Genomic DNA, 20527 nt, shown 5'->3' on the forward strand with positions numbered 1-20527 from the left:
CTGTATCACTGGGATGCAACCTCACAAGGCCTGTGGCTAATATCCAATGAATGATTCTGTTAACAGTTCACTCACTCTAGTACAAAATTAAATAAATTCCCCCTCCTAATCAAAACAGTCCCTAAAGTTACCAAGCTGGAAAGAGGACTCCAACTGCAAAGGTCCGAGTTGCTGTTTTGGACAGCAGGTGAGAAAGTATGAGAGCATCTTGTCAGTAGTTCGCAAGAGGTTTTCAGAATTGAGCTGGAAGGAAGGCGAGGGCTTTCCTGTTATAGTTAGAAGCTCAGGGTGAGCTGTGCCATCTCACACTGGTGTGCAGACATAGGGGTTAAATAAGTAATAATAAAACTAATTTTGTTATTTGTACCCGGCCCATTCTGACTGGGTTGCCCCAGCCACTTCAATGACATAGAAGACTTCTCAGTTTGGGGATTCTGGTGAGCAACAAAGAACTGATCTCTCTCCCAGGTGTTTATCACAGGCATTGTTTCTGCTGGTACCAGCCCATCCGCTTTCACCTCCCAAGCTATGTTGATCCTATCCTGTGCTTCCAAGTTGCAGTTGCTGGAGAGGCTGCTGAAGAGAAACCTCCCTCAGACAGTTGCGGTAATCTTGAGCTTTGTAATCTGGTTTAAGAGCTAGGAATGGGGGCAGGTTCCTGTCAACATCTCTTTATCTTTCCAAAACTCCACGTTTTGAATTTAGAACACCATTACATGTTACATTTTTAGGTGCATGCTTTAAGTTTTTAAGTTCAACAAGCAGGTGCTTGAAAATGTGTGAATCATGTTGATACGCTCAGTAGAGAGCTAGGATTCGTGAGAAATATGTGTAGTATGTGAAATGGCCCTCTGGGTTCCTGGATTTTGTTAATCAGCTGGTAAACAGGGAGTCCTCAGTCAAGGAATACTATTCAAGGGCTAGGCACTAACAGTGGGGATTCCTGCAGCAGATCAAAATCTGAATTAGGGGCCACACCACCGATTCTCTCCTCAAACATTTGTCTCAGGCTTTCAGCTGCAACACCAAGGGAAATTGACAGATTCTCCTGTCCCTAGTGCTCACTCAGATCAGGACTCCCCACTCAAGGCATGCCTGACTCACCACACCACTAATTCTCTCCCCACACATTTCTCCCAGGCTGCCTCCTTCAACTGCAGCACCAACTCTGACATCCTATGACTCTTGACAGGTCTGTGGTGCAGTCGTGAATATAAACCGCGGGAACCCAGTGGGCCATGAGGTGATTGTGGATTCTTGGCCGGATTTCAAAGCGGTCCTGACTCGTCCAGGGACAGAGGTAGTAGCCTTTGGGGATTTTGTGGGAGGTGCTTTGTGGGATGTCAGCTGGAAATGCTGCGTGATCTTTGCTGGGACTTCCTCTGAGCCAAGCTCAAACTGAAAGGGGATATTGGCTTTTGTTTAGGAGGGCACGTTTGGCATCTGAGCAGGGGTCATTCCATATCAAATCAACGCCAAAAGCAAGGGTTTCGTCACCCACTGTCTCGGATTCTGATGAAACTTGGTGTACACCCTTCCCTTATGGTTGAAAGAAACTCCCTTAATTTTTTTCCCTCTATCTCAAACGGTTTTAATTTTATAAGTTTTTCTAGTGTTGAAGTGGTTTTGATCAAGTGTGTTTGATCTGCGAAAATCCATTGTGAAAATTCAATGGGGTCACTTCCTGATAGCCAATTTTCATAACTTCAAATTCAAATATCCCCAAATTAAAACAAGTAGGCATTTTACTTTTGGGGGGGAAAACTTATAATAACCAATATTATATTCATTTTTATGATGAACAACTTTGTTTCATTAATTTTTTCTATTACAGCTATGGATTGTAGGAAAGTTGTACCCAGTAGCCATTTCTTCCCTATGATGTCCAAAAAGTATAAAATTTTCATTACAAGGAATAAAAAAACCCGTAAATTTCATTATTTGTTGAGAAAGAGCATGTCTTTGCAATAATTTTCAACATCAAAAACTTTGCGTTCCATCATGTCCACATGCTGAAAATTGAGGTTTTCTAAACCTAGTTTTTCCACCAAAAAAATTACATTTATAAAAATTTTTAAGGCATTTATAAAATCTTTTGAGTGCTTGTGTATTTTTTCCTGAAATCCTCTTATTGAGCTCTGTGTAAAATTTGAAAGAGTTCTGATCATTGGTTATGGAGGGAAAAAATAAAATGTACATGTAACCGAGGGTCTCAAGAGGGACAGACAACGCAGATTTCATGAAATTTTGAAGTGCTATAAAATCAAAACCATTTGAGATAGAGGGGGGAAATTTAAGGGGCTTTATTTCAACCATAAGGGAAGGGTGCACACCAAGTTTCATAAAAATCCGAGACGGTGGGTGACATGACTGCGTTGACATGACGTAGAATGAGCAGCAGGTGAAAGTTCACCCATCATTTCATCTCAACATCAGGAAAAGCTTTATCTGATCAAGTGTCAGGAGGCAGTTAAAAGCACAGGAATTTTACCAGAATAAAGTTGTCAACCTAAGAAGAACTGGTTAGAGAAGGGGATGGCAGGAAAGCTATCCTAATAAGTTCCATGTCTCTCTCTTTTAGGCCGATACAGACGATGCAGATTTGTATAAAAACATATATGCAGCCTATTACTGGGATCTTGATGTGTACCGGAGACTGTTGCTGGACACAGATGCCATCAACTGGAAGCAAACCTTTCGTCTCTATGGTAGAAGGCAGTTCTTTCTAAGGGAAAAGTTATGAGATGAGAGAGTTCCCTCCCTTGAAAATAACATTACTGTAATTAATGTAAACTGTGGTGGCTGGTTCTCATTGGAACTGGTCGGGCGGAAGGCAGGGAGACCAACATAGGTGGATCCAGAACCCATAATAGGCAGCATTTGCCTTCTACGAGAGGCAAAGCTGAGACTAAGGAGGAGGAATCTGATAGAAGTTGTCCGTCCCCGTCCCCCCCCCCACACACATTGGATGAAAGTAAAAAGCCGGTGGGAGGAGCTGGCTGTGGGCAGATAGCGCTTGGTGAAGCAGGCCCCATTCACCCTAAAAGACCAGCCTCCAAAGTGCAGGACCATCACAGCCATCAGGCAGAGTGAGGCAGTGGATGCCGGAAGGTGGTACCCTCGCTTGCCCCAGTGCTGATTTCCAGTGAGATGTTGCCAAAATTGCACGAGATCTTGTGGAGTGAGATCTCAACCCCAATCAGCACGCTCTCACCCAAATTCAGTACGGTGGTGCCTCGGGTTACGTAGACCTCAGGTTACATACGCTTCAGGTTACAGACTCCTCTAAGCCAGAAATAGTACCTCGGGTTAAGAACTTGCTTCAGGATGAGAACAGAAATTGTGCTCCGGCGGCTTAGCGGCAGCGGGAGGCCCCATTAGCTAAAGTGGTGCTTCGGGTTAAAAACAGTTTCAGGTTAAGAACAGACCTCCGGAATGAATTAAGTTCTTAACCCAAGGTACCACTGTGCCAATACCTGTGACACTTCTGTCAGTGGGTCGTGGTGGCAGTGGCAAGGTGGCACTTCCGGTTTGACCTCAGATGGCAAAACGAGATGTGATGCCCCTGATAAAGTGTCTCATACACTTAAGTGCTATTGAGAAATGAAGTCAAAAAGTGGAAGCCCATTGAGAAGGAGGGAGGGACTCAAAAGGAACATGAAGGGAATAAAGAAAGCAGAGGTTAAAGGTTTGGGAAGAGAGAGGCATTTTCACATGCTACTTCAACATTTGCAAGGAAAGAGCAATGTGAATACTGAGAGGCCATGATGGTTTCCGGAGGAAATGTGAAGCAAGAGAGAGAAAAGCTGGAGCTGTGAAATCAAAGAGCACATGGAGATTTAGCCAGGAGGTGAAGAATATCAGTGAGTGGAAATGAGAGGAAGGCAAAGGAAGAAAAGAGAAAGAGCTAAAGAGTGAAAATACTTTATGTGATCACTTCAACTTTAACCAAAAGGAAGTCACCGGAGTGTAACCAAAGGGAAGTGTAGGTAAACCAAAATATGGGAGGAAACCACACAGGCAGCTGAATTAAGAATAGAAGGCAAAAAAGAAAGAAGAGAACTGCAATAGTCAAGCATAGAAAAAATAAGATAATAAACTTGGGATAGCTCAGTTGGTAGAGCATGAGACTCTTAATCTCAGGGCCACGAGTTCAAAGTCCCACGTTGGGCAAGAGATCCCTGCATTGCAGGCAGTTGGACTAGATTACCTATGTGGTCCTTTCTAACTGTCTCTTCGCACATTGGCTGTGAATTTTTAAATGGCAAATAAAAGGTAGCTAAGCAGCGTGGTAACATTTGAATATATATTTTATTTTATTTCTAGGGCTGTACCCTGGATTAGACTGAAGCCAACTCAATCCACAATTATCATGTGCTCATTATGGCTATTCCCATCCCTTTTCATCATATCTATCCCACATACAGACTGCAGGATGGGGAAATGGTCAGAATTTCTTGCTCTCTGTTGTTCAGGACCGCAGAGGCAGAGAGGGTGTATCTACACCTTAGGCCCAAACTAGGCACAAATAGCATCACATGGCAACACGAGAATGGGCCTTCTTTGTAGTGGCTTCCTGTCTATGGAATGCTATCCCCAGGGAAGTTCGCCTGGTGCCATCATTATACACCTTTAGGCACAAGACAAAAACGTTCCTTTTTAACCAGGGCTTTGGTTGATCTTATTGACATCCAACACCCTTTTAGAATGTGGCTTTTTGGGGGGGGGGGTTACTGGGTTACTGCTTTGGGTTTGATTTTTTATGTTGTGGTCTTGTTGTGAACCGCCCTGAGACCTCCGGGTATAGGGTGGTTTATAAGTTGAATTGATGATGATGATGATGATGATTATAATTTATTATTTATACCCCACCCATCTGGCTGGGTTTCCCCAGCCACTCTGGGCGGCTTCCAACAGAAATATTAAAATACACTAATTTCCTGAAGATTAAGCTTCCCTAAACAGGGCTGCCTTCAGATTCCTCTAAAAGTCTAGCAGTTTTTTCTTTTTGACATCTGGTGGGAGGGTGTTCCACAGGGCGGGTGCCACTACCGAAAAGGCCCTCTGCCTGGTTCCCTGTAACTTGGCTTCTCGCAGCGAGGGAACCGCCCGAAGGCCCTCGGCACTGGACCTCCTTCAGGTATACTGGACCAAGGCTGTTTAGGGCTTTAAAGGTCAGCACCAACACTTTGAATTGTGCTCGGAAACGTACTGGGAGCCAATGCAGGTCTTTCAAGACTGGTGTTATGTGGTCTCGGTGGCTGCTCCCAGCCACCAGTCTAGCTGCTGCATTCTGGATTAATTGTAGTTTCTGGGTCACCTTCAAAGGTAGCCCCACGTAGAGCGCATTGCAGTAGTCCAAGCGAGAGATAACTAGAGCATGCACCACTCTGGCGAGACAGTCCGCAGGCAGGTAGGGTCTCAGCCTGCGTACCAGATGGAGCTGATAAACAGCTGCCCTGGATACAGAATTAATCTGCGCCTCCATAGACAGCTGTGAGTCCAAAATGACTCCCAGGCTGCGCACCTGGTCCTTCAGGGGCACAGTTACCCCATTCAGGACCAGGGAGTCCCCCACACCTGCCCGCCTCCTGTCCCCCACAAACAGTACTTCTGTCTTGTCAGGATTCAACCTCAATCTGTTAGCCGCCATCCAACCTCCAACCTCCTCCAGACATTCCCACGGGACCTTCACCGCCTTCACTGGTTGTGATTTGAAAGAGAGGTAGAGCTGGGTACCATCCGCATACTGATGAACACCCAGCCCAAACCCCCTGATGATCTCTCCCAGTGGCTGCATGTAGATGTTAAAAAGCATGGGGGAGAGGACAGAACCCTGAGGCACCCCACAAGTGAGAGCCCAAGGGTCTGAGCACTCATCCCCCACCACCACTTTCTGAACACGTCCCAGGAGGAAGGAGCGGAACCACTGTATGACAGTGCCCCCAGCTCCCAACCCCTCTAGACAGTCCAGAAGGATGTTATGGTCGATGGTGTCAAAAGCTGCGGAGAGATCCAGCAGAACCAGGAAACAGCTCTCACCTTTGTCCCTAACACGCCGGAGATCATCGACCAGTGCGACCAAGGCAGATTCAGTCCCATGATGAGGCTGAATCCCGACTGGAAGGGATCCAAATGGTCCGCTTCTTCCAGGTGTGCCTGGAGTTGTTCAGTACCCACTCGCTCAATCACCTTGCCCAAGAATGGAAGATTTGAGACTGGGCGATAGTTGGCCATATTGGCCGCATCTAAAGATGTTTTTTAAGAAGCAGTTTAATAACCACCTCTTTCAGCAGGTGTGGGAAGGCTCCCTCACAGAGAGAAGCATTCACCACCCTGCAAAGTCCATCACCCAGCCCTTCCCGGCTAGCTTTTATAAGCCAGGATGGGCAAGGATCAAGGAGACAGGTGGTTGGTTTCACTTGTCCAAGCAGCCTGTCCACATCCTCGGAGGTAACAGATTGAAACTGATCCCACACAATTTGACTAGGCAGGACTCTAGCACTCCCTCGGCCCTGCTCCCACGGTGGAGTCTACCTCTTCCCGAATCTGAGCGACTTTATCTGCAAAAAACTTTGCAAAATCATTGCAGGAGATCATGTGGCCCGTGGTGGGCCCCGATGGAGCAGGTGGTTCCGCTAAATTGCGAACCACCTGAAAGAGTCTCCTGCTGCTGTTTTCTGCAGATGCAATAGAGGCGGTGAAGAAAGTCTTCTTTGCCGTCGCTACCGCCACTTGGTAGGCTCAACACTGAGCTCTAACCCGTGTCCGGTCAGCTTCAGAATGAGTTATCCGCCACCGGTGCTCTAACCGTCTCAGCGATTGTTTCATTGCCCTCAGATCCATGGAAAACCACGGATTATTATTATACGAAGGGCTTTCAAAATGTCAATATCAGGTGTCAAAATGGAAGATGGGGAGGGGACTTTAACATTTTGCCTCCTACTGTGGTCCTGATGCACTGAACAACTTCTTGTCCTATTCTCAAAACACACACACAATTCTCTTGGTTGTTGAATATTGTACTATTCTACAGGGAACCAGAATGGGATCTATGACGTCTCTAAAGATGCTGCTGCTGCCAAGAAAATTCATCTGACTGCAATTCCCCACTTCACCTACCTGAACCCTAATCCAGATAAAATGCCTCAGCGCCAGTAAGTCTCCACCTTGCTCCCCCCCCTTTCTTCCTTTCTGCTTGAGGCACTGGTTAACCTGTGGGGCTTCCAGTTGGAGAATCTCCATAGCCAAAATACTATGGTCAGACCTTGCATTCACTCTTTCCAAGTCTGCCTTCTCCTGGCTGGCACAGCAAAGCACCGAAGGTGGCACTACAAGTTTCCTAAAGATGTTTTGTCTATTAATGGCTATGCTGACACCATAAAGCAACCCATGTGTGCAAAAGCAAACTGGTTTCCTGCTTGAGACTTACTGAGGTTGCTGGACAGCGTTAACATGTGTTGGACTAGATCAGGCATCCCCAAACTGTGGCCCTCCAGATGTTTTGGCCTACAACTCCCATGATCCCTAGCTAAGAGGACCAGTGGTCAGGAATGATGGGAATTGTAGACCAAAACATCTGGAGAGCTGAAGTTTGGGGATGCCTGGACTAGATGAACCTTTGATCTGAGCCAAAAAGGTGGTTCCTGTGTTCTTCCAACATCGCTGACTATATTGTTCTTGCCTGTCTTTTCTTGCAGGCTAGATCCCGGCTTCACAATTTCCACCTTGAAAAGCTCCCATGTTGACATCCTAAATGAAACATGGCCCCATGGGGGCAATGAACAAAGCCGACGGTTCCTGGACAACATGGTGAAGTGCTTCCCCAGTACCTGCATCCTGGACAGCAATGGTCATCCTATCAGCTGGAGCATCACAGATCCTCTTGGTGCACAAATACATGGCTACACCCTTCCATCCCACCGCCGAAGGGGCTACTTAGCTATAGTGTTGAGGGCATGGGCCATGCAAAGCTATGTGGCAGGGTGCCCTGTATATGGCCATACTGCCTTGAATAATGTCCAAGTGCAAAATTGGATGGCATATATGGGCTCCCATAGATTATCTGAATTGTGTCATATCTGCATACATTCTTCAGCTTAGTACCGTGTTTCCCCTTTTTTAAGACACCGTCTTATAACTTTTTTTCCTCAAAAAAACACACGGTGGCTTATTTTCAGGGGGTGTCTTTTTTTTTTAAGTGCTGGTACAACTGGGTCCCACTGGCTCAGGACACTCGGTGCTCTCTTCCGCGCACATTATAAACACCACACTCTAGCCTACTGTGCTATCCAGGTTTTACTGTCAACCAGGCTGGCAGCAGCTCTCCAGAATTTCAAACTTGGGGGTACCTGGGGGTTAAACCTGGGATCCTTCTGCTCCCTGGGCTCTCTCACGCCGGCCGAGGAATGAGGAGGGAGGCCGTGACCCGTCCCGCTCTGAGATGCTTGTGAGGGAAGCGCGAGGGGGACGAGGCTTGGGCCCATGCCCCTGGCGCGCGCTGCGCGCGCGGCTGAATGACGAGCCGAAGCGGAACCTTTTCTCTGTGGGGGGGGGGAGACGCGCGCGCGCAAACACACACACACACACACACACACACACTGAGAGAGAGACACGCACAGGGAGAGAAAGAAAGAGACGCGCGCACACACACACACACACAGAGAGACGCACGGGGGAGAGAGAGAAAGAGACGCGCGCACACACACACAGAGAGAGACGGACGCACGGGGAGAGAAAGAAAGAGACGCGCACAAACACACACAGAGAGAGACGCACGGGGGGGAGAGAGAGAGACGCGCGCGCGCACACACACACACACACACACAGAGACGGACGCACAGGAAGAGAAAGAAAGAGACGCGCGCACACAGAGAGACGCACGGGGGAGAGAGAGAAAGAGACGCACGCACACACACACAGAGAGAGAGACGGACGCACAGGGAGAGAAAGAAAGAGACGCGCGCGCACACACACACAGAGAGAGACGCACGGGGGAGAGAGAGAAAGAGACGCGCACACACACACACAGAGAGAGAGACGGACGCACAGGGAGAGAAAGAAAGAGACGCGCGCGCACACACACACACAGAGAGACGCACGGGGGAGAGAGAGAAAGAGACGCGCACACACACACAGAGAGAGAGAGACGGACGCACAGGGAGAGAAAGAAAGAGACGCGCGCGCACACACACACACACAGAGAGACGCACGGGGGAGAGAGAGAAAGAGACACGAGCACACACACACAGAGAGAGACGGACGCACAGGGAGAGAAAGAAAGAGACGCGCGCGCACACACACACAGAGACGCACGGGGGAGAGAGAGAAAGAGACGCGCGCGCGCACACACACACACAGAGACGGATGCACGGGGAGAGAAAGAAAGAGACGCGCACAAACACACACACAGAGAGAGAGACGCACGGGGGAGAGAGAGAGAGACGCGCGCGCACACGCACACACAGAGAGAGACGGACGCACAGGGAGAGAAAGAAAGAGACGCGCGCACACACAGAGAGCGTGCGGCTGCAGCACACACAGAGAGCGTGCGGCTGCAGCGCTCACGAAGCAGCGCTGCACTTAGGGGAAGATGGCCAGGGAGGGGGGCTGCGGGGTCAAGGCAACGCGTGAAAGGGAGGGATGGCGAGGAAGAAGTGGGGAGTGAAGTGATCGGGGCTTTAACATGCCCGCACGCGCAAAAGGGAGGCTCGGAATGTGGAGATCGGTTCTGGCTGCTTCTCTTAAAGTGCCGCAAGTAACGAGCCTCTCTCTCTTTCCTCCTGCCGCTCGTGCCCTTGGTGCTTCGTGCGGCGCTGCTTCACGCTTTGTCAGCGCTGCAGCCGCCACCGCTTCTGGGCACCCACCCGACCCCGCAGGCTTCCTCCTCCTGCCGCGGCCGGCATTGCAGGAGCTGGGTCCTGCTGGCTGGTGCTCCGTGCGGCACTGCTGCACGCTTTATTGGCACTAAAGCAGCCACCGCCGCTTCCGGGCACTGACCCGACCCGGCAGGCTTCCTCCTCCTGTCGCGGCCGGCATGCTGGGTCCTGCTAGCTGGTGCGGAAGTATGGCTTATTTTCGGGGTATGTCTTATAGCTCTCAAATGGTTAAAAACCCTGCCATGGCTTACTTTCTGACTACGTATTAAAAAAGGGGAAACACGGTAAAGGGAGGAGGAGACAGTCCCAGAGTATCTCCTCTCTTTGGCTTCAGTAGCTCTCTGAATGAAAGAGAAACAAACCCATCACTCCCCCAATCCTGGAGTTTCCTGTCCCTCTCTTATACATATTGGTTTTTTTTTTTTTTTTTTAAAATCATATTTAAGGTACATAAGGTACCTTAAGCCATATATCTAGAATGGTCAACCAGCCAAGCAATGGTCTAAGATTATAATAGTGAAATACTAGCATTTCCAATACTTTTTTGGGGGGGAGGGGGAGGGTGTGATATTGGTTTGTGTGTTTGTTTGTTTATTCTTGATTTTATTATGTATTTTGTGTTTTTATATTGTATTTTTATGTTGTGAGCCACCCTGAGATCTACAGATGAAGGGCGGGGTATACAAATTTAATAAAGAATACATAAATAAATACCATCAGGCCAACCAAAATATCACAATATATTGCGCATGCTTTTGAGTTCTCCCAAAAGTCACGGGTTGGAAATGGTGGCCAATCTTTTTTTGGGACCATGGGCATATTTGCAAACCTGATAAACTGTCATTTACAACCGCTCACATTTGCACTGCAGCCACACACTCACTCTAAACCCTACCCACCTGCTGTCCTACCAGCAATTACTCTTGAAAAAGGCATTTTCCGTTTTTAAAAACATAATACCAGGGGTGCTTTTTGTGGAGAGCGCACCAGCAGAAGAGTTAACCTTTCATCTTCCTACAATTTCCAGGATGATCATCCCACAACAGTTACATTGGAGCCAGTATAATGCTTTGTTTCCAAATCTAGTTGTAACTGAAGAGGGGCAATTTTGGAAATTGCACCTGGAGAGGGAGTAGTTAAACCTTTCTTCATCAGCTATGTCCCCCATCACCTCTTCCCAAGCTTATTCACCTTCTACTATAGAAGGCTTTCTCATCTCTAAAATGGAAGAACTGGTTGTTACTCATGTCTGCTCCCATCCATAAAGGTAAAGGTAAAGGGACCCCTGACCATTAGGTCCAGTCATGACCGACTCTAGGGTTGTGGTGCTCATCTCGCATTATTGGCCGAGGGAGCTGGCGTACAGCTTCCAGGTCATGTGGCCAGCATGACAAAGCCGCTTCTGGTGAACCAGAGCAACGCACGTCCCTTTAATGTTCCATCCTTAGGTGAACATTAAATCATAGTTTAGTTTTAACTGTGGTTTAAAGTTATGTGTGAACCAGCTCACTGTGTACTCTGGATCGACTTATCAAAATTTGGCATTGGAGTGTGTTTTCTTGGATTCTTACTTAAATAAATTGAAAGGGAGGTTTTACCCCACTGGAAGGTTGGGGATCCTGACTTTTGTATGTTGTCAGAGTTCATCCCATTACCACATTGCTGTGAAATGAGAAAGGGTCCCTGGTGAATGAATACCTAGCTGTCCTGCTCTGAACTTGAAGCAAAATAAATCTGTGCAAGGTTGAGAAGACTTGGCCAAGTGTAAGCAGTGAGATACCTAGGGATTGGTTAGGTTGGCCCCCGCTCCGGGGGTGTGTGTCAAAATCACACCCCTCCACTCTTGCTTGGAGGGGTGGAGCGCCCAGCAGGGTGACTTCAAGCAAAAGCATGTTGCAGCCAAATTTCCTTCTCTGCTGAGAAACTGGGAAAAAGGCCAAGGCACCAGTCTGTTAATGGCTTATTGCTTCAGAATAATAAAAATAAAAATGCTTAAGTGGATAAATTGTCTCAGCAAGGATGACATTCCATATCATGCCAGTAGCCCTGTGATAGGAGGCTGCTACCTTCTTCTCAAAGGCAGACGTGCCCCTTCAGGTAAGCACTGCAGCTGTCATTGTGGACCTCTGAAGGGGACAATCTGATCTCCCTAAATAAGTGGGACTCAAATCTTCTTGCCTACCAATTCAGCTCTGCCTCAGTGCTAGAAAAATGAGGAAATGGTCTGACTAGCTGCAAAGGGGAGTAGGGGACTGTCTGAATGAGGGGCAGCCAGTGTCAATCTCCTCAGCCGGAATAGCAATCAACTCCATATATCCCTGATCTACAGACATAATTAGTGATGTAATTTGAGTACTAGAGATTTCATGAGAAATGGCAAGTTATTCTGGTTGTGGATTGTCTGGAAGCACTGAGCGTAAGGGTCTGATGCGTGTCTTTCTGTGCTTCTTCCCCTTCAAGTGCTTCCTTCCCACCCACGTTATCTTTCCTGGGACCTGACATAGCCACCAGCCTGTTTGGCCAGCCATGCAGATCCTGACCTGCCCCTCCAAGTTGAGGTTGCTTGAGACTGTGCTACAACGTCACCTGCCCCAGGCTCTTCCGGTAATTCTCGCTCCTCTACTGCCATACCCTTTCCCCATCAATTTTATAAATGGCATTTCCTACCATTTTCTCATGGAGCAGCATGGATTTTTGCCCTAGGTAACTCCCCTCCTTTCCTTGGCAGGCCTACGGAGCTGTGATGCACATCAACCGTAGAAATCCAGCTCAGCACGAAGTGGTGGTGGACTCTTGGCCGGAGTTTAAAGTTGTCCTTACCCGCCCATGTAAGGAGGTATAGTAAGAATTCTCCCATAACCCGTCACCTGAATTTGTGAGAGAAAGCCCAAGAGACGGTAGCTTCTGAGGCTGGAAAGCCATTGGAGACACACTCCGTGGTGGTGCTGGGCCTGTTCCTGCCTCCTTTGCCTTTCTCTTGCTCCTGCTCTCCGTCGTTAATAAGACCCAACCAACCCCTGCTGCCTGCGTCCTGTCAATAGCTAAATGACTGTGCCACGTTCTGCAGGTGGTGAAAGACAAGCAGGATTACTACGCCAACTTTCATACTGCTTTCTACTTGGATGTAGACGCCTGGCGAACACTGTTGGAAAATGCAGGCGCCATTGACTGGGGAAAGGCCTTTCAACTTCAAGGTAAAGCTCCACATGCTTTACCTATTCCATTCCTGGAATAGCAAAGCTAGGTTCCTGGTAAGTGGGTGAGCCATTAAGAGGTACAAAGGAAGTGGCTCTGTGTGAGATGGAAAATGGGTGGGTAGTTCGAAGAGCAAAGGCTGAGTTGAGAGGAGAGAGTTGCAGTGATGTGAGCTAGAGGCACATTAGCAAGCTGGGAAGAGAGAAAGAGAGCAATGTTTGATTTCTGTTTGAATAGAAGGCTGTGACCATGGGGGAAGCAAGCTCCTCTTGGGGTATTAATACTGTGAACCCCTCCATAAGCTCAGGTTGTATATATGTGTAAATCAGGCTTCCTCAAACTCGGCCCACTCAGAGATTGGGGTGGCACACAGCACTATAATCATACGATAGCAACCGTGCAGACACAGAGCTTTAGAAAATATAATTCCTCACTCTTGCCCCCAGGTTGACATCTCATTTTAATTGTGTGCAGGGCTCCAAGATGGCGTATATGAAGCTGCCAAAGATATTGCAGAGTCCAGACGTGTCAATCTTAAGCCATACTTCTACCAGACAATCCTGCATCCTGACCCATCTGCCTACTGTCAGAGCCGGTTAGTGAGTGCACTCTCACCTCTGGGGTATCTAATTGATGGGAGTCTGTTGACTGGAGAGGGGGAGAAATTAAATTTAGTTCCCATTTAAAGGCAAACTTATTTAACTTGCACTTTCCTTAAATACAACCATCCTTTGAAATTTAGTTGAGAGAGGGGCTCCCTACCCCATTTACCATCTTACACCAAGCCTTTGTTCTCTTAATGGCCCATCACCCAGGTGATCACGTCAGCACAGGAAGCTAGCCTGACTTATATTTTAACACTTCCTGGGTCCAGGTGTAAGGAGCAGCAATTTCTGCTTCTATTTTCATCAGAATTCCCAGACGTTCCTTCTCATAATCAGTAAGCAGTGAACTGTAACCCAACACAAAGTTCCACATCTGATTGCTACAATCCAAGCCTATGTCCTGGCATAGTCGCACCCACAAAACAGGAGGAGAAAGTGACAGAGTCACTTCCTGGGCTTTCTCTTGCATCTTCCTGTTCCTTTGTTCCTGCTGATGGTGACAAAATACTTTTTAAGCCTAAGGGATGCTTTCAGTCTGCTCAACTGCCATCATTGCCTCTCTTTGTGTTTCAGGTACAGAAGTAGCCTCTTCCACTTGGGCAGCCTAAACGCATCTCATTTAGCTCTGCTCAATGAAAACTGGAGTGCTGGGCACAATGATCGGAGCTTGCGCTATCTGGACAGCCTGATCCGCAACTTCCCTAGTGCTTGCCTCCTGGACAAAGAAGGCCAGCTTGTTTCCTGGTGCCTTACTGACCAAATGGGTTGTTTGACGCATGGTTACACCCTTCCTCAGTACCGAGGACAAGGCTGTGTGGCAGCTGTGACAAGGGCAACAGCTGTGAAGTTGCATGCATGTGGGTTCCCCTTATATACTACAGTTTTGGCAGATAACCAGCCTAGCAAACAGACATTGAAGCGTCAAGGATTCCACATCTTGCCCTTGACGAATTATGCACTTTTCTTTACACCAAGCCTCCAGCCTACAAGATAACACACTGCAACCTTTTGCTCCCAGAACTTTGCACATCACTTCAGGGTTAGTTAGCATCAAGGCCAGATTTAGTAGCCTGATCTGGACATATTTAAAATTAAATTGAAATACATAGCAAAGCAGCTATTGCGGCTACTTTTCATACCCGATAAGTACTAAGCTTAAAATTGGTCCTGATGGATATTCAGTTAGTCTAAAACACATTTTCCCTTCTGTCTCTTTTAAGTCAATCTTAAGTGTCTTTTAAGTTTCTTTGAGTCAACCCAACTCATATTCTGTACCATAGAATGTCAGGCACATGAAACCACAACGATCTGTGTAGCGCTACTAGATGTAAGACTTCTCACATTGTTCCCTTTTACCACTTTTTCGATTTACTTCTGCATAAGCTGTTGATCAAGGTTTCTAGCCTTATAATGCTTTACCCAGGAACCCTATCTAACTATCTATATGCCTACCTACAACAGGGTTGTATCCGATGTTATTCATATGGAGTAGACCAATTGAAATGAGTGGATCTGACTAGCTTAGGTCCATTAATTTCTACTGGTCCACACTGAGTAGAAATAAGTTGTCTACAACCCAAAATATCTAAGGTACCGTAATTATTTCTGGGCCTATATTGGTGTTGTTTTACAAGGCTATCTAATGTATTTTACAGCATTTCTTTTATGAAAAAAGAGATTTCCAAGCACTTCAGTTTGTTTGTCATTTCCAGATTGTTTGAGCTAGTTCCAAGCTTGTTTAAATCTAGCATGAGTATACTTTCCCTGGCTAAGAGGACCAAGTTACTTTGAGGCCAATTTGAATAAAGGTTTTCACCTGCTACTGTAGCCTGTGAGTTCCACATGCACCTCATGAAACATTAGCTAATCTGTACCCCTCTGACAATTTCTGCCTTTTTATCCTCTGTATTTTCAAAGCTGTTTTATATTATGGGTTTTGTTTTTGTTCTTCAGCTGTCCATGTGTAAGTACCAATGGCGTGCTGTAGCACCATGCTGCCTAAGCAGGGGGGAAACTTGGTTTTCACCTCCACGTTAAACTTTGAGTGGTGCTGGAAGTAGCCTTCTGGGCAGGAAATTATTATCCAGAACTTTCATTCCAGATTCTCTGTTTAGTGGCATCTGGCAAGCAGTGAAGAAGGTAAAGCTCTTGGAACAGGGGTCCCCAAACTAAGGCCCGGGGTCCGGATGCGGCCAAATCGCCTTCTAAATCTGGCCCGCGGACGGTCAGGGAATCAGCATGTTATTATGAGTAGAATGTGTTCCTTTTATTTAAAATGCATCTCTGGGTTATTTGTGGGGCATAGGAATTCTTTCATTTCCCCCCCCCCAAAAAAAATACAGTGGTCCTTCGACTTACAAATTACTCGACATCCGTAGGTTTTGACTTATGAATGGGACAAATGGCCGCACGCTTACGAATTTTTCTACAGCCGAACGGAAACCGTTGGTGGCTTTAAATGCATTTTTTTTCGACTTACGAATTTTTCTGAATATTTTTTTCCCTATGGGAAGCCGCGTTTCGACTTCTGAACTTTTTGACCTACGAATGTGCATTTGGAACGGATTAAGTTCATAAATCGAGGGACCACTGTATAGTCCGGCCCCCCATAAGGTCTGAGGGACAGTGGACTGGCCCCCTGCTGAAAAGGTTTGCTGAGCCCTGTCTTGGAATATCTACTTTAACTTCATTCTTAACATGAATTTGCAAGAAGTTAAGCACAATGTATTATCAATTATCCAATCAATTATTCAATATATACCTTGAAAGGCTACTACTGAACTCTTTGTTGCGAGAACCCCAGGAGTGATTTAAAATCACAAAACACATAGCAAAGTAAAGCATGGAAATATAGGTAGTTAGACCTTTAAAATTGAAATTCCTTCCAAAGTTCCCCTCTTCCCCTAGCATAGAAAAAGACCAATGGTTTACTTACAAACCCTTCAAAGGTCAGATTTGTGTGCTTCAGAAAGTTGCACAGGCAATAAAACTTGGCTTAGTTGCAAAGTGTTGAAAGTTCCAAAATTACTGGTATAGGAACGTAAGAGTGGCTTGTGAGAGCCATGCAGTCTGAACTGGAGCAACCAGTTCAAACCTCTTCACTCACTGAGCTTCTCAAGTACATTGGGAGAGAACAAAGGCTTGATTACATAGTTCTTCCCAAGGTGAGAGGAAGTGGACATAGCTAAGTTTGGCATGGTAGTTTATGGTATTAACCCCTTCATGCAATAATTAGACTTAAGTGTTGGTTATATGAGCCTGGTTATCCCACAACATTTTCTCTTATGATCAAGCACTAACTCTAGTAAATCAAAAAATGTCCTCAGTTTGTTTATGGTTTTTTCAACTAAGACACATAATCAAACTATTATTAATAAAACATGGAACCCCATGCCTTGAAACTCCATTTGAAAACTCCATTTGTTACAAGTCAACCAGAAATAAACAATACAAAATATATCTAATTCTGTCTGCACTGAAAAGAGAACAATTACAACCAACATATAAAAGGAAATGGGGAAGGGAGCTGAAAAAATATAATCTTATAATGCAGCAAACTGAGTAGGGATAGTTGTTCAAATCTATACTACCAGCACCAATTAGGGCTAATTAAGGAATCAACTTTAAATAATAACTATCGTACTTTCCTTTGCCTTGGGGGATTCAATAAACTGGTCCAACTTCAGGCCAAGAAACACCCATCATTTGGCTTTGGCTCTTTCCCCCTCTGGTCTTGGACCTCTCTGTAGTTCATCACAGCAATAGTAAACAGACATTTAGCTGCTGAGCTTAACGACACAGAGAGCTCACAATTTTCACATGTTGTTTATATAACAGGCTGCACCTCCAGCTCCAACTGAGGCCAAGGGGGATGATGTACTCTCTAGGTGCAGGCAGAGAGGACCACTTCAGTTGTATTACCTCAGTCCTAAGTTAGCTCACTTGATGGTGGTACATGTTTCTCCTGGGAGGTGGGTTATTCTAAGAGACAGTGTCTGGTTCATGGGCACAAAATGAGCTTCATGGCTGAGTAGGGATTTCAAATCCTGTTTGCTCAAAAAAAAACTTTTTTGGGTGTAGTTATTATTATTAATAAATAACCACAACAAATTAATACTCTGCTTGCTTCCCCCCCCCTATTTAAATCTTGCTATGCAGTCATGAGCATCTGAACAGAATTGCCTAAAATAAATCTTAAATCACTTTTGACTCCTTCCATCTGCAATACTGGGTTGAGTTTGCGCTGAATGCAGTTTTGCTATCCTAAAATCAGCAGAGAAAAGACCTACAGTGAGATAACTAGTTTACAACTCATGAAACTTGATTTATTTGCATGGTTTGGGGCTGGCTGTGGAGGAGAGCGGTTCTCTCATGTCTTTACCAGCTATGTTGCAGAGGGATATTAAACAGAGCAAACTTTTACTGGTATGGAACTACAGTTATGGGGAAAGCTTCCCCTATTGATATTTTGTCCATCAGACCTCTTATTTCTGTGTGTGATCCCTGATATGTTTCAGACATACCTGCAAAAAAGGGTACAAATCTGCATATGATATACACTATATTCCACAGGGCCTGTAAGACAGAGTTGTTCCGCCTGGCCTTTGGCCTGGAATCAACTTGATCCCCTCCCCCTTTTTCTGATGAGGCCACATTTTAATTTTAATGTTGTATTTAATCTTGTTTTTAAGCTGTACTTTAATTAATTGTTTTGTGTTCAGTGTTAGCCGCCCTGAGCCTGGTCTTGGCTGGGGAGGGCAGGGTATAAATAAATTTATTATTATTATTATTATTATTATTATTATTATTATTATTATTTGTAAATTGTGTTCACATATGTGTCTTCTTTTTCATGTGCAGCAGAGGGCTGAATCCCCACACAGTATACTGGCCCCAGAAAATACTGTTGGCATCCCTGTTCAGTAGTAAATCATCCCTTGGACTATGCAGTTAATCAATTTACTTTATCACCAATAGCCATTGCAAAACCAAACAAGTTTTAAAGGCGCATACAGTTCAAAAATAAACAGAATGGAATGCCACATAAAGCCTGGCTTTAAGAACTATTTATCCTGGTTGGTTGGTTTTGCAAAGCAAATTGGCACAAAGCAACCACCATATTAACTGGGGCTAGACCACCTTGGTGCTCCAAATAAGCATTTATTCTTCCATCCAAGTTGCAGAAGCTGTTTCTAGGAGAAGCCCTGGGCAGACTGCAGACAAACTGGAGCTGGAACTGCAAGTAGGGACCAGCTGGTAGGCCTTGGCATCTGTCCAGAGTTCTTGCCTCCCACCACAGAACAACGTCCACTATATGAATGAAGGAATTCTCCAAACGGCAATGATGTCAAAGCAGCAGGGACTCCTCTTCAGGCTAAGATACCACCAGTTGCTCTTCTCAGAGGCAATATTCATGCCACAGACTGAAAGGCATTTGAACCATGCCTACCCTCTAGGGAGTCTTAACTTGGCATCCTGCGTGCCCTCTCCACCCACTGTGCCAAACAGCTGGAATGGGCTAGGCTCCCTCCAGCGCCACTATGGCGGCACTGGAGCAGACACAATTTTACGGTCAACTTAAGCAAATGATCCATCTGGAGGCGAGTCTGTCCCACGGCTCTCAGCTTTCAAGGCCAGCACGTTCTCGGTCAGAAGGAAGGAAGAAAATGAACACAGAGAAAGGAAACGGGGGGGATAGGATAAATGGGAATAACTGTTACTGAATTTATCTGCATTTCTTCTACACGGACCTTTTCTCTCTTTCTCTCATTGCTGTAGAAGGACCTAACTGAGCATGGGAATGATGGATCAGAGCAGGGTCTGGAAGTAAGACCACTGGGATTCCCCCAAGGAAGCTACTCTGAGCTTGCTAAAGGAAGAGCCGTATAAGGAAATATAAGAATTGGTTATATAATAAATGAAATTATATAATATTTAATGAAATATATATTAATTGATAAGACTCCAGTGCTCAGTTATTCTTCAGTAATGGCTGCAGTAAATGCACTGGGTTTTAACTTGTACTTGTGAAGAGTGGAGGCAGTCATCCAAAGGAAGGAGAACTGACTGTATTCATTTGCTAAGTAGAGTTGGACACGTTACTGTCTCTTAATTTAATGTACCTCACAGGGTTCTTGTGGAAAAGAGAGAGAGAGGCTGGGTGGGCTTCCAGGTCACCTCAGAGGAAGTGTGAATTCATGTGGGGTTGGGGCATTGATAGTGGCACCCAGCATCTAAGCCTCTGCTTCTCCTCAGGCTCTTATTTGAAACATCCTATTAATTCTCCCTGAGAATCAAGCTACAGATGCAGTCACGGGCAAGTGGTGAAGAGCTACTCGCTTCTGGATAACCCTATGTGACAAATACTACAAGTGGTACCTCGGTTTATGAACACAATTGGTTCCGGAAGTCTGTTCATAAACTGAAGCGTTCATAAACTGAAGCGAACTTTTCCATTGAAAGTAATGGAAAGTGGATTAATCCGTTCCAGAGTACTTAAACTGAAGCGTTCATAAACTGAAGCGAACTTTCCCATTGAAAGTAATGGAAAGTGGATTAATCCGTTCCAGACGGGTCCGCGGAGTACTTAAACTGAAGCGTTCATAAACTGAAGCATGGGTGTAATTGGTTCCGGAAGTCTGTTCATAAACTGAAGCGTTCATAAACCGAAGCGAACTTTCCCATTGAAAGTAATGGAAAATGAATTAATCCGTTCCAGATGGGTCCACGGTGTTCATAAACCGAAAATTCATAAACCGAGGTGTTCATAAACCGAGGTTCCACTGTATTTCTATTTATCCAGAACACTGAGTACCCAAGGATTCCAAATCTTTCTCTCTCCAGGCAGTC

The 20527-nt window shown here is 45.9% G+C and overlaps 2 protein-coding genes across 2 annotated transcripts in view; both read left to right on the forward strand.

Moving 5' to 3' along the window:
• The first annotated feature begins 528 nt into the window (after window positions 1-528).
• LOC132591764 (glycine N-acyltransferase-like protein 3) lies at window positions 529-8103 on the forward strand. The gene is made up of 5 exons (XM_060272091.1): window positions 529-606; window positions 1193-1300; window positions 2582-2708; window positions 7037-7157; window positions 7701-8103. The coding sequence occupies exons 1-5, from the start codon at window positions 529-531 to the stop codon at window positions 8101-8103; spliced, it is 837 nt and encodes a 278-aa protein (XP_060128074.1).
• Window positions 8104-12404: 4301 nt separating this feature from the next.
• LOC118082019 (glycine N-acyltransferase-like protein 3) overlaps window positions 12405-20527 on the forward strand; it is a 10319-nt gene continuing 2196 nt past the window's right edge. The window contains exons 1-3 of the mRNA XM_060272129.1: window positions 12405-12482; window positions 12607-12714; window positions 12946-13072. Coding sequence (XP_060128112.1) covers window positions 12405-12482; window positions 12607-12714; window positions 12946-13072 — 313 coding nt within the window. The remainder of the gene's footprint in view (window positions 12483-12606; window positions 12715-12945; window positions 13073-20527) is intronic.

The sequence above is a fragment of the Zootoca vivipara genome, chromosome 1 (assembly GCF_963506605.1).
Source record: "Zootoca vivipara chromosome 1, rZooViv1.1, whole genome shotgun sequence".
NCBI lineage: Eukaryota > Metazoa > Chordata > Lepidosauria > Squamata > Lacertidae > Zootoca > Zootoca vivipara.

Bases quoted from the DNA above. Each gene is read 5' to 3' on its own strand.
- LOC132591764 (XM_060272091.1), top strand. From the start codon at position 529: ATGTTGATCCTATCCTGTGCTTCCAAGTTGCAGTTGCTGGAGAGGCTG. The intron at 607-1,192 runs GTAATCTTGAGC...GACTCTTGACAG, and splicing joins ACCTCCCTCAGACAGTTGCG to GTCTGTGGTGCAGTCGTGAA. The intron at 2,709-7,036 runs GTAGAAGGCAGT...ACTATTCTACAG, and splicing joins GCAAACCTTTCGTCTCTATG to GGAACCAGAATGGGATCTAT.